The sequence below is a fragment of the Ornithodoros turicata genome, chromosome 8 (assembly GCF_037126465.1).
Source record: "Ornithodoros turicata isolate Travis chromosome 8, ASM3712646v1, whole genome shotgun sequence".
NCBI lineage: Eukaryota > Metazoa > Arthropoda > Arachnida > Ixodida > Argasidae > Ornithodoros > Ornithodoros turicata.
The window spans coordinates 34,764,000-34,786,745 of record NC_088208.1 but is presented as its reverse complement, the minus strand read 5'-3'; the positions used below and the strand labels follow the sequence as shown (position 1 = coordinate 34,786,745).

Genomic DNA, 22,746 nt, shown 5'->3' with positions numbered 1-22,746 from the left:
TCGGCATACCACTCAGTCGGCATAGTATACCTACAACACAAGTGCTTCTGTTCCGAAGAGCCACGACATCCTCTTCAGGAGCTGACCCTAGAGATTCCCTCAAACTGCTCACGGTAGCCACAGCACGGCGAGGATCGCCGACGGTCTTCAAAATGCACCACGTGCCATCCAACACGTCCGTAACGCCGACGCCCGCCTGTTACAGCCAGAGCACCCCGCTCTTGAGACCCGTCCGAGAAGACTATTTCGACGACGACCCCTGGCCCGTGTCGCGCGTCCTGCGAATCTTCGTGTCCACGCTGTTCCTCCTGTGCGGCTGCCTGGTGCTCTTGGCGCACTTCCGTTACGAGAGGCGTGAGGGCTTCACGTCGGTCGCAGAATTCCACGGCATACGCACCGATGTGCTTGGCACTTCGTTGTTTTGCGCTAGTGCTTCCGCGTTAATTGTGGATTTTATCGTGGTGGTTGTACATATTTTTCGCCGGCGTGCCTCGGTCTTCTATTCCCCTTCTCCGGCTAGGAAATGATTTAACTTTGAATTAACTTTGTTTTGTTCGTAGCACCTTGATATAATCGTTTTTGACTATTTCGTTTTATTTGTAGTGAATATTGATGTCCCTTCTGTCTTTTTGCTGTTTGTGGACGTTTGGAGTTTTTATGAAGAACGCTGTCTGACAGCGAGGAAGCGACGTCGCTATGTCGCGCGTTGATGAACAATAAACGAGCTGTTGCCCAGGCAGTTTTGTCGTAGTGCTACAGCAGGTACGATGTTCGTTGTAACCTCTGACACACAAATTAAATTCACAAAATGGAGTCGTCTTGGACATCCACGCCTGCCACTGGCGCACTTCTGCTGTGTTATTGAAACCAGGTCACCATTGTCGTTCAGGTGTAAAACTCCTGTTTCCAGCACAACTTCTCTCTCTTGTAGGAGCCACGTGCCCCGTTCGAAGCGCTTGAGCGCGTCGAAATCTTTGACGAGACTCGGACCATCCCAATTCCACATGCCGCTGAATCTTACATAGCAGGATATTGAACATCCCATCGACCAGCTGACCATTCATCGTTCTCCCACTCCGCGAAGGCGGAGCAAAAGCGAACTCACGGTGCTACGAAATGGCGAGGAACGCGCCCCAGTACACTTGCAACACCTTCCCAAAGAGTCTAAAAAGCGAGCCCGTATGGGTGTCACCCCCATGGTGTTACAGCATCCCCCATGAGATAAGAATCCTGCGCAGATCCCTGCAGTCAATCATGTCACGTGGCATTTGGTCGTCACTGTGACGGGTCCTCCTATGTGACATCTGAAACTGAAAGCGCACAAGTAACGCCCGATACTATTTGTGCCGTGCAATACGGTTCAGCAATTTATTTCAACCCAGCTACGGAGAGACACCTCCATACCTGTGACAAGTCCGTTACAGAAAAACGTAGAAGCGTGGTGCTTCGTGTTTACTGATGTTCCTTCTCCGTTGCCACGTGAAAGACAGCTTTGAAGAGCCGAACTTGATGACTACGGGATCGCAGACTGTGTTAGGTTTGCACAGCACAAAGCCTAGTCCAACTCATTAATAGGCTGTCCCAGTACGAAACGATTCACCAACACGAATGCTTCGATGGGTTGATCGAAGGGTACCACGTGGCCTGCTCCTCGGAGAAGCACCTGCATGCAACATAGGATAGGAATGAGCCTTCCACCGTCTTATGGGCTCTTAGTTTTTTGAAGTGCCACTAGGAACTAAACCTCTCTCTCCAGAATCTTGCAGATTGTATAGACCTGCTTCTGCAGGCCAGGTAGCGCGAATGAGGTAGTTTATAGTGGCTATGGTTTAGCAGACGACGGCGGCACTTTCAAATGCATATCGTCTCGAGTTGTTCGCACCTGGCAAGATGCACCGCTTTTTCTGTCGATTTGCTACAGATTTTGTAGCTTTCCTTGGCGCCATACCGCTTAAAACACCGTGCAGAACCGCTGATGAAACTACCTACTGTTTGGATCCGTGGCCGCTTGGGCCTGAAATGGCGCTGTGCAAACTTGTAGCACTCACGTGACGTCACCATGACGTCATAGTTAGATACTCTAGCCATAGTGTGCCCAATCCTCCCCCTCCCTCCGTCTGGCAACATTGCGCCTCCAAGGTAAATTTTTCGTCTCCTGGCCACAGCTGGTGGCAGCCCTACACGTAGGGCGGACCCGGAAAGGTGCGCGCGATAATGCTGTGGGTTGTTCCGTGGATTCGTGGATTGTTCACCGACGGCTCTGATATTCTACGTCCTGACTCCTGAGTCGTTGAGCGAAGTTGATTAATAATACGATTTTTTTTTTCGTAGTGGCACTTTAGGTCACGTGACGGCCATAGTAGCACACATACATTGGAGCTCTTGGACAGCATGCTACATATGCACTACCTAGGGTCAATTGAAGCAGTATGTGAAGACAGAAATTGATTGGTGGTCAGGGCATCCGGACCCCCCCCCCCCTTATAGGTCCGCGCGCCTGGCTAGTACCCATATACAGGAGGGGGGAAGAACTTCATACCTCAGTGTAGTTTCGAACAGTGAGGTAGTAACCGATGATGTTGGATAGTCCTGCTCTCCACGGTCTACGAATGGCACCCTTGTATTCCTTCTCTCCCTTCCAGTGGACGCTTTCCATGAGCTTCTGTGTAGTACAGAAGGGCACGCTCAGGTCCTTCTGGCCGCTGTACATCAGCACCTGGACATAGACAAGGTCCTTGCAGAGCGCTAGTGTGTATAAAATCCGCGCCCGGGTACACGATCCTAGCGCCATCTAGTATTTGACTAGAAGCCTTTCGTTGAGATTTTTTCTGATGTAACGTATTTCCAAGCACTGCGCAAAGCAGTCTTGCAAAGGCTCCAAGGGACGACGTCGAGTTTGCAAGAACAGTGTCCACTGTTCTCATTCACAGGGTTGTTACTGTGTACAGGTGAAAGCTACGGGAGATGGCCGTGACCAGGGGAGGCGTTGGGGAGAAAGGGGAAAGGAACAAAGAGCGAGTGAGACACAGAGAGAATTTGTAGTCCTCTGAACTGGAGTATGATATGTCGATTTCCTGCTTGTACACGACGCATAAACAGCATAGATAACAGAACAGCTACCAAGTCTCTACACATTCTTCATATCCAGCTAAAGACACCGTGATGATCGATAGAAGGCCCTTCGTTGTGCCCCTGTCAGGACAGGGTTATGACCTGTACTTCATACTTCAGTACTACGGTACTTCAGACCAGAGACACTCTGTTCCTGCGTCTAGACAAAACATGTGTTCAGCAGTACACTTACTCTGATCCCGGAATCGAGGATGGTTGTGTATGTCCGTTTCTGCGATGATATCAGGTCCCCGTACATGTTCTCCCTGACGATGTCGTTGTCCCTGAAAGGTAGTGTCCCCACGTGCAGGGCCAGGCGTACCTCTGGTCGGGTCAAAAAAGATGCATAGGCAGAGAACTCCGGCGGTGAGCTTGTCAGGTCCACGTTGTAATCCTGTCTCAGGCCGGTTGCGTTCCAGAATAGCGTTGGCTTTCCGGTATGACCACGGTCTGAGCGAAGAGTGTTTTCGACATTCCTGACCACTCGCGTTGCATAGTGAGTACATGATTTGCACTTTCATCGTCACTGGAGCGACACGCGTCTTTGAAGAGAAAGTTCGCTCTCTAGCGTAATTGAAATAAACATGTCTGATAGGAACATTTGACTCCAATTAACTCTACTGCTAGCCCTTTCGCTCGAAAGCCACGTATTTCGAAGCCATACGTATTTTGTCGTGAGGGCCGGCAGCGGACTCGCACTCACATGCAAGGGTAAGCGGGAGAATCTCCTCATCAGCGCGCGTGACATTTCTCTGAGTTCTCACCAGATGGTCAGGCGTCAGCGTCCTCTCACACCTCCTTTCCACGGATTCGCTGCAGCAGGAAGCGGACAGAACCAACGCCACCTAGCTACAGAAGGTCTGCTTATTCCCTCCTCTCCCTCCTTCGCTACGTGGACATATAAAGTCAGAATTCGTCTCCTACTGCGAATCACCGTTCTGCGAATTCAAGAACTCGCAAATAATTGCAGCTAACTTGGAACCTGTAGAGCTGAATCTGTAGACAAAAAGTGCAACACGCGTTCCAGAAAATCAGTCTCGACAAAGATATGGAACCGTTTTGAGCTTTATTTTGAAGTTTTTCCCATCTAGTACGCGGGGACGTTCAATCACTGCTCGCAGACGACGGTGGTTCGTCTCCATGACTACGACCGCTGAAGCTCGTTCGTGATTGGCTACAGCCGTCGAAGACACGATCCTGATTGGCTGACTCTTAGTTGTTGCATCGAGTCGACGAGTACGCAGGCTTTCTCTGTCTAGCTGGTGTTGAAAAAACCTGTCGAAGGGAACGCCCTCGTGTCGTCACAACGTCGTCACACCAACGTCGGATATAGGTTCCTCCGCGCGGGAATTTCAAACTGTATGGATTTAGCGATTTATAATGCCGATAACTCGACGAACGTCGTTGTTTCAGCGTGGTTCGGTGCCTGGCAAAAGGGGCGCACAACGCGTCAGATTTACCACACACATTACCACCCACTGACCACTCCGTTTGGCGTATGTGTCCGGAAGTGCATACGGGATATGTACAAAAGAAGAACAAATAAGTAATTATTATCTGGAAAAAAAAAAGAAAGGAAAGAAAACAGTCTTGGAGCCGGGTAAAAGAAGAAACCCTTCGCCAAGGTTATATTGCCTTCGCCTTACCAATCAGTTCGTCCATAATGAGCTGTGCATCGGTGAACTTTCTCTTGTAAAAGAGGCGGACGACCTGTTCCACTCTGGTACGCATGTATTCTGCCTGGTACTTGTTCATGAGTCCGAGCTGATAGTAGTAGTCACTGAGGTCGTTCTGCGTTTCCGGGTCTATATAGACGTTGCCCAGCAGAAGGCCGCGTAGCTTGGGCAAAGAGTCGTCGTCCTTCATCATGTTCATCATCATAGCGAGTGCCACAATGAATTTTCCTGCAGACAGAGATGTAAGGAAAGGGAGGGGGGGAGGGGGTTAGGAGTCTGTTCAGATTGCGAGTTTGAGAGAATACGTTTTTGTTGTTTCTCATGGTCCGAGCTGTATCCAGTATCCACACGTCCAATGCGAAAGGGAGACAACAAAGACGGGGCTTTCCGTGCCCGAGCGTGTGCTTTTGTCGATTTCTCGAGCAACCTAAACAACGTCCTCGACAGCAATACTACGTGTGCTTCTTTTGTTAGCGACACTCCTCTCCGTGTACGGAGTACAAAATTCCCCGAACTTCTGCCCTGTAGTTCTTATATGGACCCTGGATATCTTCCGCAGCACAGCAGTAATTTGGAGTAGATTTACGCGTGAGGTGAGTCAGCCTGCATGTGTGCGGGGGGCATGCTGCACGTGCCGCATCCGCACACCCTCCAGAAACCCTCCACTCTTTCAAAGAGCGTGTAAACGAATGAGGGAAGTCGACGTCACTTTGTGACACTCGCAGTCCCTGCTCCTTTCCACGCGTGCCTGATGCCACGCAGGTCTGCTGTCGTCACACGAGGAGACCGGTCGTGCCAATGGCTGCTTCCGGGCGTTTTTGTAAATTTGATCGCGGCAGTGACAATACACCACAGAGCGAAACTATTGCGCGTGCTGGCTTGATGAATTAAACTGGGTTTTGAGCCGCGTCGCTTCCTTGCTCCTTTAACATGCGCCAGAAATCTCCGGCACATACGGTGTTGGAAGCAACATTTACCACCACCACATTGTTACCAACGTTGCTACAATTGTTTCACGTGTCTCGTCTCTACCCGTACCTGCGTAGCCTTCTCCCGCGATGTAGAAGTCATTTGCTCTCAGTTCCGGGAAAAGCACGTAGAACTGGCCGAGGAACTCGTAGAGATCAGCCGCGGTATCTGCAACCGTCTTCGAGTACCCGTTGGTTGAACTGTGGCTGTATCCTGTTCCCACGGGCTGGTCCAGGTACAGCATCGAAATGTTGTTGACCCACGTGTACTCGCGAAATGATGCGGAGTTATCGCCGATGGAGAATTGCAGGGGCCCGTGCTCAAGGAGGAGGCCAAAGGTGGATGGCGTCCCAGGACCGCCTTGAAGCCATAGCACCACAGGAGCTACCTCTTTTCGCCTCTTCTGCATTTACAAAAGATGTCCCGTTTTCTGTACCCATAGATTTCCCGATGCACCAGTGCGAACGCCGACTGGCAATATAGTATTGCGTGTCCACAATTCAAACCGTGCTCAGGTTCAGAGCTAGACGGTAGACCTTCTGGGACTGAGGTATAAGCATTGCCTCTAAATGCCTCGAAAAAGTTAGCGATTGAATAACAACGTAAAACACAGTAACAACACGCAAGTTAGCTGGTGTAATTGCGACGATGTTATAGCATGTCCTTGTTCCGGTGCAAGGACGAAAGGGATAGGAGCAACGTCCTTGCGGGTGACGGCAGTCTTATTAACCCACCGGCCTCGTAAGGTGGTACTGTTCGAGACTCTATTGCAATGCCCATCTACAGACGCGGAACACTTACTATGGCAGGGAAGAACCAGAAGAAAAGATTATTCTTGAGCTGCTCTCGAACCGTCATGAACCCGGAGTAGCTTTCCAGATCCGGCGAACCAGCAATGGATCCAACGCGGCTGCGTTCACGTGCGGCTTTCACGTTACCCTTGACCAAGTACGGAGTCAGATACAGGGGCTTGCCCAGATGATCCACAGTCACTTGAGACCTGTGACTCAAGCTCTGGCAGGTCATAACACCAAACATGAACACTAGTGAACACCACAGGATGTAACCTTCGTGACGCAGAAGCGTCAATATGGTATTCCGCATTGGGACTGATGAAAGTAGGAACAGGTGCCAACAAAGCACGTCTGTGTTGAAGCAACGTGTGCAAGGGTAATACTGGCAGTCGAGCAAGACGAGAACTGTAACACAAGGTCCACGGGAAACGTGATAACGTCTACATACTCAATGCAGTGAGAGCTTGTGGTGTCGACGGAAGACGCAGCAAACACGTAGCTGTAGTCAATGCTAGAAACTTTCTAGAAGGACGCGTTTTCTCACAACTTTGCCATATTAACACAGTGAGCGTAATATGAACCTATAACGTTTCAGAAGAATTATTTGAAAACGTATCTTCGCTCTCGGCTAACGGGACCCATATTTTGCTACACTATATATTTACTAGGAGAAGCACTGAGGTATGTGTTCAGATCACCTCATACTGACTGGCCATACGGACTGGCCATAGACCTTTCCGAGAAAGCTCCCGGAGGCCGCCGAGCACGGTACAGCCCCCAGAAAGAAGTCTTGTGAATTGCTCCCACGTGGGCCAGTTTTTGTTCTTGTCTGCTCCTGGTGTCTGTCGTTATGCTTCTTAACTTTTAACTCAATCATAAGAGCAGTTAAAGAATCAGTGGAAGCTCCCTCCACAAAGTTATTCGTTTTACGCTGCAGCGTATCGTGCAACAAGTAATAGGCGCCCTTGTGCAAGAAAGATGATCGTAGCCCACCTCTGGGCGCGATAGAGGTCTTCTTTGATAAGCATACCATCTAGAATCCCTTCACTTCTTAGGACCCGCAAGTGAATGGATGATATTAACGCGTAGAGTACGCCACAAATAGCGCCGCACCGCTTATGGCTAGAGGTGAGCGCGGATAGGATTGACAGTATCCGCGCATGTCAGATTCGCAACCGCATCCGCGGTAGTTGAAATATGTATCCGCATCCGCGAGTATATCCACGTGTATCAGTGCTCATTGCGTTTCTAGGAGAAAATCCGCAAAACGTTTGTACTTTTCAGCGCACGAACTCTCTGAAACGTTATGGTAATTTCGGATTCGCTGCGTGCTCTGAATAGACAATTTTACATGCAGCAGCGCCGCGAGTGGCCGGGGCAAGGTATTGTGGGATATTTGAGGCAGAGAGCCCGCCCATTCGGTCAGCTGATAGTTGCAGTGGCTGATGGTTGTGGCCACGTGAGCGTGTTCGACTACAGCAACCAGACGACGCTCTTCGCCCGTCAAGATACCCACAGTGCCTTGCGCGGCTCACTTGAGGGCGCGCGCAACTTCTACGTGCCAGAGCTTACGTGTAATCAGTGCCTGTAATCGTCCCCCTAGCGGACATCGGCAGAGGCACTAATGCTTGTTCGTGATAAAATGCTTACATCCGCGCGTACCGCGTAGGCTTATGGATGCTTTTTCGTGCGTTCCGAAAGTTAACTGCATAGGCTGCTTGATGAATGAGGCAGAGTGTCGAGCACTGCTAAGTGTCACTTAATTCACTGCTCTTTCAATCCCACTTCGCCTAGATTGTCCACCGCACGTCAACTGGAATTTGGTCGAATTCCTTTTATTTCACTCACATTACAAAAATACACTCTTAAAAACGTATCACAGCAACATGTATTCCAGGTAACGAACAACACAAATGTTTGCACAGTGGTTTGTCTCACTGCATGCTGGGTGAGCATGATGAATCTCAACATGCATAGTGCTACTTGTGTGTTCATCTTATATAGAACAGGACATTATGAACATTCAAAGGGCAGTGGGTACCTAACACATTCTGTTGAACAGGTGCAGTCGCAACTGTCATATTATGCTTTCTGAAAGTGGGAATCTGTGGACATAGTAACGAGTTAACAACCGCAATAAAATGCGATTTAATCTGACTACACTAAAAAAAAAAAAAGACACACTTGGTTCCTGGTCACAAAGAGAGGTGTTCTCTTTTGAATTTTTTTTTTTCATATAAATTGCCCAATGTGGAAACAGCCAACAAACTTCCCATTTTAAGCAGATGTTTATGACAGTTGTGGCTTTACAGCAGGTACTGACAAAGTACATCATGTGGGACATAACAAACTTACAAGTACAGTGTGGGATCTGACAGTGTGTCAAACATGAAACAATGTGCATATCATGCAACAATAACAAGGAAATGCGATAAAGTGAAGCAATCCACCAACTTTGAATGTTGCATATGAACAAGTACCCTAATTCCTTGCTTTACTGTTGCCAGAATGGGGAACTTTAACATGATAATTATGATGTGAAATTTGCTATTATAAAAATATTTTTGATTATAACGCTCGTATAATGCTCTGACGATACGCTGAACATTGTAGGGTGTATACAAAGTGACTGATCACCAGACCAGCATTGATTTGTGGAGCTTCTAATGTTGTATTACCGGTAACCCTTTCTGTACCACAAGTCAGATCATGACTTCACGTGTGGATTACTCTATAACGTGCTTTAATCTGATTTGGTTGAAGTAGTTTCTCTTATCTTTCTCGGTGCAAGGGTCTCCTATGCTATCACGCAACATACAAAATAGCGCTCCTCTAGCAGGACTATGTGCTCCGCATGTAAAGCCATATGGGTCTGTACATGTTTCATCTCTGGGGTATCGAAGAGAAGTCCTTTCCAATTATAACTCCCATATTATGCAACAAATCGAGTAAGATACAAGGATACGACCCTTACTAGTTAGCATGAAGCTCTATCGATCAGTTTCTCACAAATGTCCAAGGTAGGTTCTCTAATGTGTTCTCGCCCACTCCAATGGCATGCTAACCTCAGTTCTTTTATACTTGGAACTGCAGCATGCTTGGATGTAATTGCCAACTGAAATTTGTGGATAAATTTCATGTCCTGGCATCTATCACATGTAGACCCAGTGGGGACAAACTTTGTGAGTTCTACTGGGAAACCTATACAGGGAGATGCGACTCCACACGCAACACTCATATGAAAATAATATCCTGCACAATGACAAACACCGCCATTTTCAGAAGCACGTACTATATTAACACAAGGAAGAAAGACATAATTTTCTTTGCCTTGGGGCTTCAAAATACACTAATATTTGCATTTTCAATGGTTCTCTATACAGCAACAACCTACAGTGAGATCAACTCTTGCCATAATGCATTAGGATATACAACAGCTGTCATACAGGCATTTCAATGGTCACTGGGATGAATGATGATTGAACCAAATGATGATTTGCAGCTGCTACACAGCCATTTTCAATTACCATTGTCTCTGATGCTTCTAGACTCTATAAAGAAGTTCATGACATGCCATTAAGACAGTGAAGGGCCCTCGAAAAGTGTTGCTGGCAGCCTCGTTCCTAGTGAACAGTTAAGCACTGAACAAAAGTGCAAAGGAAAACTGTAACAAATTTAATGAAAGGTCATGAAACTTCAGGATAATAGCTATTACATGTGGCTGTGTTCACAAATTTACCTTTCTACTCTTAACGCCATGCATAGTTGTACAAAAATGTACATTAAAATTAGCAATTACATACATTGAACAATTCAACCGTCATTAAACTTCCAAAACAGTTTCTTGCATTACATTTTTGGTCACTATAGGCGCCTTTTGTTTGTGTCTCAAAGAGCACTGGACCAGACCGTGCGTCAGCGGCGTATTGTCCGAGGTGCTCGAGGTGTTCAATGCCCGTTGGCCTCAATGATCATCGGAATGGCCATGCGACAGGGGTTACAACACAGGGAAGTCTAATGTCACTACAGCCCCGAAGGGATTCTACGACTGCACAGACAAACAGTGAAGTGCAAGCTACTTCTCCTGCGCAGCCGTTCCCAGTGCGAGGGTTCGGCGCCCGTCGTCCCGAGACACCCATTAGCTCTCTGCGAGGGTTTTGCTGCGGCGGTAGGGCCGCGAAAAAGTGCTCTTGCTGCGCCCACGAGTCTTTGTCGCTTTGTCCACTTCTGTGTTGATCTGGTTGTCGCTCTCTGGGGGTTTCTCGGGGGACGGGTCCGCAATGGACATGGACCTGCCAGGGTTGGGTGACACACTGTGGCGACAGCTAGGTTTAGATTGTGCACAACTAGCTACTCTCACATGTGCTGTACGGCAACACGACACACACACAACGAAAAGTGAACAAGGATGACAAAAAATTGACTGCATCTTTGATTGACTGTGGCAAACACGTTTCCCACTGAATTTTGGAGAAAAAAAATTTGGGTGTCTTTCAAGGACCCTTTAAGGCTCGGTCGTAGTTTTCGCAATACTCACATATTCTTCAATATTTCACGAATATATATGGCGTGAGAGAGTACACGGGGACTGCACAATAGCGGTCCGTTCATAAATGTGACTGACGAATCCTGAATGAATTAGAAATGAATTAGAATGAATTAGAAATGAAAAATTCCAGGGTTTTCCAGACCTTGAAAATGGCATTTTCAAATTTCAGGATATTCAAGGGTTTCAAAGACCAGTGGGAACCACGATATAAATGTGGTAGCTTCGTACTATCATTTATAGGTATACATTTTTGGTGGAACTTCTTTTGAAATGGTATTAAATTTTTATTGAAAAAAATGCCAAATCTTTTGCAAAATTCTTAAATTGGTTTTGCATTGTTACTGTGGTGATTACACAATTTCAACGTGTACGTACCACAACATAGTCAGGTGATCACATGGCCTTACAAAGGCACAGACGGACCTTCAGCTTGGTTGCACTTAAGCACTTATAGCTGTGACTGTTTGTTGCCATTCTACCGCTTGACTATGTAATCTAGGCCGGAAAATTTTGTCACGTGCCACATCAGAATTTAAAAAAAATGACGTACCTAAAGATAGTAGATCGACGGAAGCGGTTGGGCGAGCTGATTTGGTTGACGTCAACACTGGAAGGGTCGGCCTGGTAGGCCAGGGCGTTCATGATGAGGTGGTCGGGGACCACGCCTAAGGGATGGACTTCACGCATGATGATGCCGGCGGGGATCTTGTAGAATTCAATGCACTCGAGGAAGTTACTCATCACCTCGCGCAGTTCGGCCTCTGGCATGATGTCGCAGTAGCGCCTGCTCCAGTGCACTGCCGCCTGCACAGGGTGCTCTTTGTGAGCGGTACCACAGCAAGGCTCACTAGAGGGGGTGTACTCAAGTGCAAAAATTTCCCCTTGCAGATTGGTTACCTTGACAATATAGTAAAAGGAATGGGATGAATCTGTTGCGTCGTGTGTGAACTAGACCGCGAAAGAAACCGTAATTTGTGAGTAAATCAGCAAATTGGGCTGGTGGTACGCGATCAACAAGTTGTCAGCGTAACTAACAGGGACACAGCGACAACACAGCGCTAACTTCCAACAGTTTTGGTGGAAGACATCAGGACGCAGCCTTTTATACTTCACCCCTACCAGGAACTATTAGTTAGCGTTAGGGAAGTTAGCGCTGTCTTGTCTCCTCTGTGTCCCTGTTAGTTGCGCTTATAACATGTTGATCGCAATTGGTGCTTTCCTTCCTCTGTGATTCTCAAGGGGCGTGACAAGGCAGTGCGGATAGTGTCCAATCATCGCGGGGAAATGTTTGCAGACACCAATGGGAGGCCCCTCCGCATTGTTGCGACTCTTGAAAAGGGGGGAAAGTGCAAATTGCAGTTTCCTTTGTGCGGAAATCACGAATAACACAATGGATGAATCCAGTTCCTTTTGTACTGCTGTCAGGGTTAACATTACCTTGCATTCCGCTACTGCCCATGGGTCGGCGCTCTTCTAGAACTTCATTCAGCATCACGTCATGGTGGGCCTCACTCAATCGCGTCATAACCACTCATTCGACATCAACCTCACATTACACATCAGGCCATCACTCAGCGTCACATCATTCTCCACGACGTGATGGTGAATGATGTACGCGATGGCCATCGTGAAGTGAACACCCCGCCTATGCTACTGCCACAAGAAGTCCTGCTTCCCCATTGGACACTCTTCAAACACTCAACTCGATGAATCTGTGAATTACTGGTGTCTTACTCTACCTGAAACTTGGTGAGCTCATCGGCTACCAGTTCCTCACGTGAGAGGATGAGCCTCACCACATGCTCTGGCAAGAGGGCAAATGACCCTAAACTCAGGACTTCATTGCCATGGTTGTCTACAAACTCCAGCACCTTGAAAGAAACGCCATGGAAAACGTCCGACTCACAGAAGCTCGTTATAAAAAAGGAAAGCAGCCATACTTTCTGGACGAGTGACTTGGTACACTTGTACTGGATGTAGCGCTCCGCCGAGGCTAAGAGGGCACACACTGTGTCAACGCTAATGCAGCACTGCACAAATCCCATGCAGGCCTTTCGCAATTCTTCCAAGCCGTAATAATCGGCTGCATTCATCAAACCTGGAAAAATATTGCTTGTGAGACGACTCAGATTACCAGATACATCTTCAGCGTCCGTTCATGCCACGACTGTCCACACGGCTCTCAATTCTCAAACCGTACCACAAGACTCACCCAGCAATGTTCTGGCCTGCAGTGTTACGCACCCAGTATGTATATATTCTATGAGTTGTCTGAACACGTCTGGTTCAAATTCTTCTACAATCAATGTCTGGTGGGTATTCATCTGAGGCTGTAAAAAGATATAATGTATAACGTGGTTAATGTCTCTGGAGCGAGCGACTACATTAAATGTCTTAAGGAGGATGTCCCTTAAATGTCACACTGGTTGCGTTTCCAGCCCCGTGACATTTCATATCAACCTGCTGGTAGTGTGACATCATCGTTATCTCTTGTACATAAATAATCTTGAATATCGCTCTGTAATAGAGAAGAACAAAAGAAAGGGAGAAAGCAGCAGTAAAGGCAAAAGGTTCATATCGATTACGAGTCTAACTAAGTAACGAAAGCAGATTCCTTGAACACATTAGTGACCACTTCACGCGATGACTGCTGGCATGGGCACTTCACAAAAAGGAATTTTGTCAACAGTTTATACATCGTGAGTGGATTCTCATTTTTTAGATACATATCTAGAAATGTTTATTTACCGTTTCTACCAAAAAATGTGCAAAGCATTATTAAGACTAATTTGAAATGGTACTTGCAAACAGGCCTCTTTAACTGGGAAATTAATCACCCAACTTCGTAAATTAACGAAGGAAAGTAGCTAAAATAATCCTAATCAGGAGATGCCATTACGGAACCAATGGACATTTCAGATGTCCTCGGAAATTATTTCATTGTTAGCACTTCACGATTTTCTGTGCCGAGTAAAACTGTCCGTGGTTATAAAACAGAACAATTCTTCCACATCTCCACTATCGTATTAGTATTATACCTTTAAATTTCATTCAGGGTCATAATGGAGCACTCAAAGGAACCCTATTCATGTTTTGTCCCAAAAGAAAATGATCACCAGAAGGACGGAACCCAGACCTAACGTTCAAGTTCGTCGGCGAGCTTTCAACAAAAGACTAAAATGCACAGCTTACTTGCGGGAACTGTATGTTCAGTATCGGCTCACTGCTCCTTTTCAAGAACAACTTCAGTTTTGTCTCTTTGTTCAAGTCTCTCTTCTTCGAAGATTCACGGTCTCGAGCCGGAACTCCTTGGAATCCGTACAGCATTTTATGGAAGACCCTTTGGGGGGGAAAAGAAGCGAAATAATTAACCCCACATCCAGCCCGTCAGGGTAGCGTGTGCACAGTCTACGGAAACAGACTGCACAGAAAGTGAAACGGCGAAGTCACGATCCTACACAACACGAATCAGACTTTTTATTTCTGACACCAGAGTCCTCCTTTCGTTCGGAACGAGTACCGCATGGAAAGAATTTGAAAAAAAAAAAAAGCAACTGTTGCGCGTTACGGCAGCATTTGCTTTTTTCCCCCGAGTCTGCTCCACGGGGCCCAAATTCGATGCTTTTACCTGCTACGTGCTGCCAGCACCGCTTTCACGGCACATACTGGCTCACGTGTGTCTCCGACGAGAAAGGTTACATCGCATAATTCGGGCATGCTCGCCAAGAACTTCATATCCTCGGCCAGACCCGTCTTGTTCTCAAACACGGAAAAGTCCGGCTCTTCTTCGGAGCTTGCGAGGTCCTCCGACATGGCAAGTTTTTTTTACTTGCGTTTGTGGTCACGGTGTTACATGGTGAGATTGCAGGGGTTACAGGTTTTCCTGCAAGAACAACAGTGGGGTTATTGGATGACATCTAGTTTCGATATGAAGCCGAAATATGTTGCAGAGAGGAAAAGGTGTGGGAAGAGGATCCGTTGCCCCAAGCTCCACTGCAGAAATTTCTTCTAAGAATTACTTTTACTTTTCGTACTTTGTCTCGCATCGTGCTCACTTTACTATCATCCATGTAAATAAACAACAAATTTTAGGTAAACAACGAGAATTAGCCGAGACAGGCTTATTCTTTGTGCTTTCAGGGAGGATATCCTTTTAGAAAAATGCTCCCCAGCCTCTTGCAACACCAACCACTCAAGCTGCTAACAACCGCATAAATTCGAAACAGGGGCGCCACGAGCCTACCCACCTGTAGGTTATTGAAAACGAACCACAGGTGGCTGACACATTTCACACTTCCCACACCTCCTCTTCCCCCTCCAATAACGGAATATGTCATACAAGCAGTACGACTGTAGAAAAAATGTCTTCTCACACTGACCTCTCAGTCAAAAGGACGACGTCATGCCGCGTTTCCGATGGTTTTACGGGCCGCAGTTGGCCAGTAGCTTGAAAGCACGTATGACGTGTCTTGGTCCTGTGGTCCGCGACTACCATGGCTGTACGGCCGACTGAGGCAGCGCAGACGCGGATCCGACGGTGAAGCGCACGTCTTCGATCGATAGATCTCTCTCGCGCGCCATTCGCTCATTGACACAGCTGACCCCACACTTATTTTCGCGGAACATCGAGATCGACGTGTTCGTTCGCGATTCAGTACCTGCGGCTATATAATTTGTGAAACCTATCGAAGTGCCTCGCGGGAAACGACTTACGAAAGCAGACACACACACTTTCAGAGACACAAGAAAAAAAAAAAGAAAGGAAAGGACGTTATTTTACTCGGATTCGTGTGCTCCGTTTCATGGAGTTCAATAAAAATATAAAATAATCCGAAAATAATAAAGAAAGAATCGCCCCAGCAAAAGGCAGCCAATCCGTACGCAGTTTTACTAGCAGACGATCATGTGACGAGCAGACGATGTTCTGCGCTCTTCGATGGGCTGCGTTTCGTTGTGTGCAATACAACGAAAGCAGGAATTGAAGAAAAAGGAAAAAACATCAAGTAATATCCGCGAAACTGCGCGAAAATAAAGCGCGATGACTTGTGGACGATGTGGGCCACGAAAGTAATTCTGAATGGCGCCACGATTTTATCGATGTGTAACATAGCGTGCGCCTGCTGGAGCGTCCCATTTTCTGCAAGCAGTGCTACCATGCAAAGAAAGACGGCTACCTGCGTGAGCTGTCTACTGGAATCTACTATTTCATAAACAGGATTAGAGGAGACGATCCAGTTAGCGACGTCGCGGAACGGAATACAGGTCTGTTTGTTTCACTTGAGTTTCAAACTCAGGTACGTTCTTCTATTGTAAAACCAGCGCCTGGTAAAACTCAAGTAATGTTTACCCGCTAGTATTCACCTTCTTACGCGAGCTGTTTTCCATGAGATACGAAATTCCAAGCTGATGCAAAACTATGATGTACAGGGTGTGTGCGGCAACAGCACCAAAGCCAGACAGAAAATAACCCTCATGGGGGTCTCTAACAACTGCAAGACTAACAGTAAAAAAAAGATAATTATGCAAAAAATCGCAAACATGTTTCATGAAACACTTACACCTGCTTGAAGTGTTCATGTGGGGGGGCCTTCCAAGTCTGAAGCATGGTATGGTGACTAAGCTCTTTATTCCAGTTCTGCAGGGTACAACGATGCAGGATATTTTTACAATAACCCCCCCCTCCCCCCCCCCCCCAAAAAAAAGTAAACAAACTTGCCACAGATAATTTGTTGGTGGAGTTCTAGCTAAAAGCCAAAAATTAAGAAAAAAAAAAAGGAAGTGCATGTTCTAATGAACAAGTACAAGTACCTTCTTGCTATCACTAGCAACTTGTTAGCAGTTGCAGCATTTTGAGAATGGCAACCCGTTTCACTACGACACGTAGTCTAACATTTAGAAGCTATGTACACCACAAACGAATGACTGAACAGAATGGTGCGGTATGTGTCCTGGTGCAAAATGAAAGCGTTAAATTGACTCCAATTTCCCAAAAATCATCGTCACACAGACATACACAAATCAAAATGGTGCGCGACAGTCATACATGGGCAATGGGTATAGAAGAGAATGTCACAAAAAGAGAGAGTCACAAACAGTCCAGCCGTGACGGCACCTTCTACGGACTGAACGGTGGGGGAGATATGCTCCGTGCTCCCTTCGAAGGAGGCGATGGATTTCTAAGGAAACTGCCTTGGTCTTGGAACTTAAGCTTCCTTTCTCCCTGCATCTCTTTGTCGGGTGAGCCCTCAGACACCCTTCTTGTTGTCGGAGACGACGGACTGTACTTCTCCCTGGAACCCACGCCATGAGCAGCTTCTAACTTCTCCAGGTCAATATCGAAATCGATTATCTTCTCTGGTTTCGACCCCAACGACTTGCTGCTGCCCAGACCATGCTGCTCCAGAGCATCAAAGTCGAAGTCGATTATCTTCGGCGGCTTGCCGTTCTTTTTCTGCGGAGGCGACTTCACGCTACTGTCTTCAGCGTTTTCACCTTGAAGCAAGTCCTTCGTGGGGTCGGCAAACAATGGCCCGACGCTTGAGCTTACAACGTCAAAATCAAAGTCGATTATCTTCTTGGGCTTGCCGGTGCTTCTCGGAAAAGACATCTTGCTGCCGTCGTCCGAGGTGTCGTGGGACGCGACCAAGCTCCGTCTCTCTTCCTCGAACCGGGTGTCATCCTTTGCTATGCACTTCTCGAAATCAAAGTCAATTATCTTCTTCGGTTTCAAATTCGTCTTCGGGAACTTTGCGGCGTCTTCGGTGTCGTCGTCGTCTCCGGGAGGGAGCAGGGCCTTGCTCGAATCCCCAAACAGAGGTCCTGTCTTCGGGTCTGTCTTCTCTTTACTCGAAGACTTCGACTTGTGCTTCTTGTCCTTGGACTTGCGCTTCCTCTTCTTCTTGTGATGTTTCTCACCGGCCGAGCTGTTCTCGGAATCGCTGGACTGCGACCTCTTTGCGGAACCTTCACGCGAGTGCTTGTCCTTCTTGGAGTCCTTCTTCTTGTGACTGCGTTTGGCCTTCTTGGAAGAAGGAACGTCCGACGGAGGTGCGGCGGTTCTTTCTTCCGAGCGCTTTCGCTTGCGGTGCCTCTCGTTATCGCTTCCGGACGAGGAGCTCGAGCTCGAGCTGCTCGACTCGTCCGAGCTGCTGCTCGACCGACTGCTGTCGCCACTCGAATCCTTCCTGGAGGACCTGTGCTTCCTTTTCGAGGAGTGTTTCTTCTTCTTGTGACTCTTTTCTTTTTTAGCTGTATCTGACAGGTGAAATTAAATTTCTTTTTCAGTGCTTTTGTGTGCCACGCTACTACAGCGTTCCCTTAGAATGGCGTAGCATACTCTTAGTGGAACACAGCATTGGGAACATAGTTGGCAGACGTCAACGGGGCAACAGCAGGCTTTAGTGAGCCCGTACAGAAAATGGCAGATTCAATGGACTAAAGTGATGGCTTTCATATTAAAAACACAGCACTGTATAGTAAAATTGGGAGTGTTAATGACACTCAGTACACTGAACAACCGCCAGTACTGTAATAGTTGTCTTGTAGTAGTTATGTATAATGGTTCTGGAGCCTCTCGCGTAGCTATTGTTAATTATCACAGGAAGTCGGCCAGAAATGAAGCAAAGCAAGTAGTAATATGTTTTCCTAAACATTATTAGACCATTAAAAACACAAGCAAAAACAAGACTGTATGTCTTGTCTGTAACATGTCTGTATATGCCACACATTAAGTTGATCTCCAGCACTATGGTGGGTGATTCAAAATTGCAAAGCAAGAGCACTAGTAGTTAACGAAAACGAAACTTCAAACCAAGTGCGTCTAAAAACCATTTGCAGTTGTCAGGAAGTATACCACTTCCAAATTACATACTCATGGTGTTTGACGAATGAGTTCCCAACACATTTCAATACAACTACTGTTGTGCAGATGAACTGAAGTGAGGCGGTCAACACATTCATGGTTGTAAACTTGAGCGAACATGGAGTCGTAAACACAGCATACAACACAAGATGAAAAGTGAACAGGTACATACACTTACAAAAATGTCATGTCCTAGTGGAAGTGGCTGAAGCACTTTAGCCATGATTTGCAAGTGACAGCCTTTTTTTTTTTTTAATTGAGAGCATTCCTCGATATGGTTCGTGACACAAATATTTTCAACGCTACTTCTCAAAACTCAATGCACTTTTCATTTTCTTACTTTTCTTACGTTTGTCTGTGTTCTAAAATTCAGCAAGATTTTCAAGGTGGCACGAAAATTCGGCTTTGGCCACTCCCCTGCATGACATGAGCTTTCTATGTTGCAAGACAGGAATGTCCCTTTTGAACTGCCTTCTGCACTCACCTTGCATTTTCGACATTGTCACCACTTGTTCACTATCTTTTTTTTTTTTTTTTCTGTGCAGTAGTATGACCACCACAAGATGATAGTATTGTACGGCTCACAAGTACGACAGGATAAAAAGGCAGGATAATTCTGCATCCCTATGCGCAACTAATCCCACAAGCGTGGCTCATTTATTTGATCTGACTAATATCTACGCACCTCATGTGAAAACCTGAGCTTGCTATTGCCAATTTATTAAATGCACGAATTAAGGTACTTCTAACCCGGGCAATTTGACTAAGGCAGGCCAATCCTCCTCGATCCTTCAATTTTCGTGACAAATTTTTATGCGAGGACACCCACCCATGTGATGAACAAGATCACTAGTCCACACACTTCGGAACACAACAGTTGCAGGGATAACGAATAAAACAAGCAAATAGTAAACCGCTACAGGAGGCCTCCTAATACCCGCAACCTCTCCGTTGCGTATATTTAGATGTGGATACGATTATAGAAGGATTTTGCAACCTTCCTGTCATGTATTTCACCAATGTTGCCGGGCCATATCAAGCATCCACACTTCAGAGTCGTCAAATGATGTGGTACGAGACTTTGAACAATCTAAAGCACTGCACCACGTTTGGCAAAGCTTGACGGCTCAGGTAATTGTCACCGACAAATTAAAGCAAACGGGTTTATTACTAGAGACTGAAGTTTTCGGGAAATATATATTTTTTTTGTAAATTCGGGGAGTAAAAATCGGGTAAATAAACGTGTGCTCTAAATTCGTGTGCATTCGTGTGAAAAAAAAAAAACTTCCGGTACTCTAAATTCGGGGTGAAATCGGGCTCAGTTACCCAAACTAACTGGATTGGTTTGGTACAAAATGGTGATGTAACTGCGTTTGCTGCCAAACAAGTTTGTGCGCATTCCTACAGACCTCTCAGCAAGGGCAATTTGTCGGGTGAAAATCGGGTTTCGCCCTAAAGAGGCAACCTTCAATTCGGGGTGCAAATTAACGTATTTGATTTCTGTCACGCAGCCTGCACAGAAGTGCAAAATTACGCCTGCTTTTCTTTTTTTTTTTTGAAATCACTCACTACTTAATTGGGATTTTACAGAACACAAGAAGGAAAAAACTCACCAGAGTCAGAAGAGTCGCTGCTAGAGCTTGCCTTTTTACTCTTATGCTTCCTCTTCTTCTTGGACTTTTTCTTGGCCTTGCTCTTTTTCTTCTTGTCTGATTTTGAGTCCTGCTTCTTGGCCATCTTGTTCAACTTTCTGTATTATGAAACCCCACAACATGCAATCACTAAGCACCCTAAAATGCGACAAATGCTTTTATTCAAAATGAGAAAAGAAGACACCAATTTCCTCGCGGCAGATTCTTCAATGTACGTTCAACTCAGCGCACCCATGGTTCTCCTATGACGGATTCCGAACTTGGACGTTGGGAAAGGATGCCACCTCCTTGTAAATCGTTTGCTTTCCCCTCTTTCTCTCTCCCCCACCGTTTGTTCTACGGGTACATTTGTGACCTGTGACGTGAGCCATACAAAACGTACAAGGTGCACTGTCCATGTACGGGAATCAAACCTCCAATGGGCATTCTGCAAGTTTTTTTTGCAGTGCTCAAAGAGACTCTACCACACACCACCACAATTAAACAGTGGAGTGACTTTACTTTAGGGATATGCACTGCTCCTTCAGGTCAAATTCAAACTGTTGAAACTGTTCATAAAATAACTTACTGGAGCAGTTTTTTCTTCTGCTTCGAAGTAAGTGACTTTAAAAATTCCACTTCAGGATCACCCTCCTGTTCATCATCGCTGCCGAGCATCATCTGCCACACAAAAACAAGGACATTTCAAAATTACCATCAAAGAACTATGTTACCACACTTGTCATGTCAAGGACAGCTGAGGTGAAGACACAAAGACCACCAGAGCCCTCCTTTGACTTACATACCTGGTTTGTCTGCTTTGCATTGAAGCGATGCCCAAGAACTGATTGCTTCAACTGCAGCCCATCATCTCTCATTTGTTTCATGAGTTCTAGAGGGTCCATCGACACGCCTGCGCAACAATTTTGAAAGGGCATTGAGGGTACATGGAACTGAGAAAAGTACGAAAATCGTACCTCCTGAAGAAGTTCCTGCCTGGTTAAACTGGGGGCACTCCCTATCTGTATTAATATGACCCCACTGATGGCACTTGATGCATCTAACATTCCTGACAGATATCCCAAACGGCTGGTCCCTGATTTCTTTGTTGTCTTTCGCAAAGCTGCAAGTTTGGACACAGGGTCGATTAATCACTTGTCATGAACGGGCACGGGGGTATGTTTAGCAGCACTGGTATGTCTTACTCTTCTCTCGGAGCGTTGTACTTTCTCTGCCACTCAAACTTGAACTCTGGCTCGTCGTCTTCTTTCTGATGTTCTGTAAATGCGAGAACATTTTGTCTAAAAACAATCCAGCTGCACGCACTGACACGTTGTACCTCGCTTGGCTCCTGGTGGTGCTTCGTACATGAAGTTTAGTGCCAGCTTTTCTTTGCTCTCTTTGCTAACAAGCGACCTAAAAAAGAGAATGGACACATTTTATTTCTCGACTACTTACAGTGCTACTACAATACGCGATAAAATCAAAAGCCGACCGGCATACCTGTTGTTGTACAGATCCTGTTCTTTGTCGTACTGTAGCTTTAATTCATCCTGTTTTCTTTTCTCATTTTCAGTCCTCTGTTCAGCCATCCATGCCTATATGCGTCGTAACGAAAAAAAGACGGTCAACACCACCGGAACACAAGATCATGGGGCAAGCGAGCTGGTGTAGATTACCTGAAGTAGACGAAGACATTACCTTGAGAATGAGGACGGCGCGAACAAACGACCCCATGTCGTCTTCCGTGTCTCTCCTCATTCTCAAGGTAATGCCTTCGTCTGCTTCAACTACTGGAACGTCACTAAGTAACTACGTTCATATTCAAAATTCAGGCATTTATCGGCGTATTTGAATGACCTAGTATACATCGCAGCGTGAACATCGCGAACTCCGCACATACTGTGTGCGCGAATATCGTTCTGTTGTGCTTCGTAAGTGAGTCGAGTGTGACTTTGAATGACATGCAGAAGATCCACCGTACCCTTTTGATGTTGTCTTTGGACCCAGGATGGAAGGGCTTTTTGCACATGTAGTTATTGAACCCTTTCCCCATTGTGGCTGTAAATTTAAGGAGACCTTGGAATCACACGTCCACTTAACATCAAAAAACGTACGACGCCATTTCCCAGCGATCAACAACGACTAGCGATCG

General features: G+C 46.4%; 3 protein-coding genes across 4 annotated transcripts; all 3 read right to left on the bottom strand.

Moving 5' to 3' along the window:
- Nucleotides 1–1,338: 1,338 nt before the first annotated feature.
- On the bottom strand, nt 1,339–6,944 carry LOC135367106 (probable serine carboxypeptidase CPVL). Its single transcript, XM_064600219.1, has 6 exons — nt 6,558–6,944; nt 5,826–6,159; nt 4,758–5,015; nt 3,305–3,561; nt 2,540–2,716; nt 1,339–1,663 (listed from the first exon to the last, which is right to left on the bottom strand). The coding sequence occupies exons 1-6, from the start codon at nt 6,858–6,860 to the stop codon at nt 1,556–1,558; spliced, it is 1,437 nt and encodes a 478-aa protein (XP_064456289.1). The 5' UTR covers nt 6,861–6,944; the 3' UTR covers nt 1,339–1,555.
- A 1,425-nt stretch (nt 6,945–8,369) lies between these two features.
- On the bottom strand, nt 8,370–16,770 carry LOC135367105 (serine-enriched protein-like). Of its 2 annotated transcripts, XM_064600218.1 has the most exons (8): nt 15,479–16,770; nt 14,728–14,982; nt 14,292–14,439; nt 13,312–13,429; nt 13,040–13,197; nt 12,839–12,970; nt 11,650–11,903; nt 8,370–10,863 (listed from the first exon to the last, which is right to left on the bottom strand). In XM_064600218.1, exons 2-8 carry the CDS (start codon nt 14,910–14,912, stop codon nt 10,689–10,691), a joined length of 1,170 nt encoding a protein of 389 aa, XP_064456288.1. In that variant the 5' UTR covers nt 14,913–14,982; nt 15,479–16,770; the 3' UTR covers nt 8,370–10,688. The 2 variants fall into 2 exon arrangements, with proteins under 2 accessions (XP_064456288.1, XP_064456287.1); XM_064600217.1 differs by having other exon boundaries at nt 14,728–16,770.
- Nucleotides 16,771–16,772: 2 nt separating this feature from the next.
- LOC135367103 (corepressor interacting with RBPJ 1-like) lies at nt 16,773–22,746 on the bottom strand. Its single transcript, XM_064600215.1, has 9 exons — nt 22,576–22,746; nt 22,095–22,189; nt 21,931–22,007; nt 21,797–21,869; nt 21,569–21,714; nt 21,398–21,504; nt 21,181–21,272; nt 20,574–20,710; nt 16,773–18,353 (listed from the first exon to the last, which is right to left on the bottom strand). The coding sequence occupies exons 1-9, from the start codon at nt 22,645–22,647 to the stop codon at nt 17,215–17,217; spliced, it is 1,938 nt and encodes a 645-aa protein (XP_064456285.1). The 5' UTR covers nt 22,648–22,746; the 3' UTR covers nt 16,773–17,214.

Coding starts and splice junctions, on each gene's coding strand:
- LOC135367106 (XM_064600219.1), bottom strand. CDS start 6,860: ATGCGGAATACCATATTGACGCTTCTGCGTCACGAAGGTTACATCCTG. Junction 6,160..6,557: donor TCTGGTTCTTCCCTGCCATA/GTAAGTGTTCCG, acceptor TTGTAAATGCAG/AAGAGGCGAAAAGAGGTAGC. Junction 3,562..4,757: donor CATTATGGACGAACTGATTG/GTAAGGCGAAGG, acceptor CTCTTCGCTCAG/ACCGTGGTCATACCGGAAAG.
- LOC135367105 (XM_064600217.1), bottom strand. CDS start 14,912: ATGTCGGAGGACCTCGCAAGCTCCGAAGAAGAGCCGGACTTTTCCGTG. Junction 13,198..13,311: donor GCAGGCCAGAACATTGCTGG/GTGAGTCTTGTG, acceptor ATATTTTTCCAG/GTTTGATGAATGCAGCCGAT. Junction 12,971..13,039: donor CCAAGTCACTCGTCCAGAAA/GTATGGCTGCTT, acceptor GTTTCTTTCAAG/GTGCTGGAGTTTGTAGACAA.
- LOC135367103 (XM_064600215.1), bottom strand. CDS start 22,647: ATGGGGAAAGGGTTCAATAACTACATGTGCAAAAAGCCCTTCCATCCT. Junction 21,505..21,568: donor GGCAGGAACTTCTTCAGGAG/GTACGATTTTCG, acceptor ATTGTTGCGCAG/GCGTGTCGATGGACCCTCTA. Junction 18,354..20,573: donor CAGCGACTCTTCTGACTCTG/GTGAGTTTTTTC, acceptor TTCACCTGTCAG/ATACAGCTAAAAAAGAAAAG.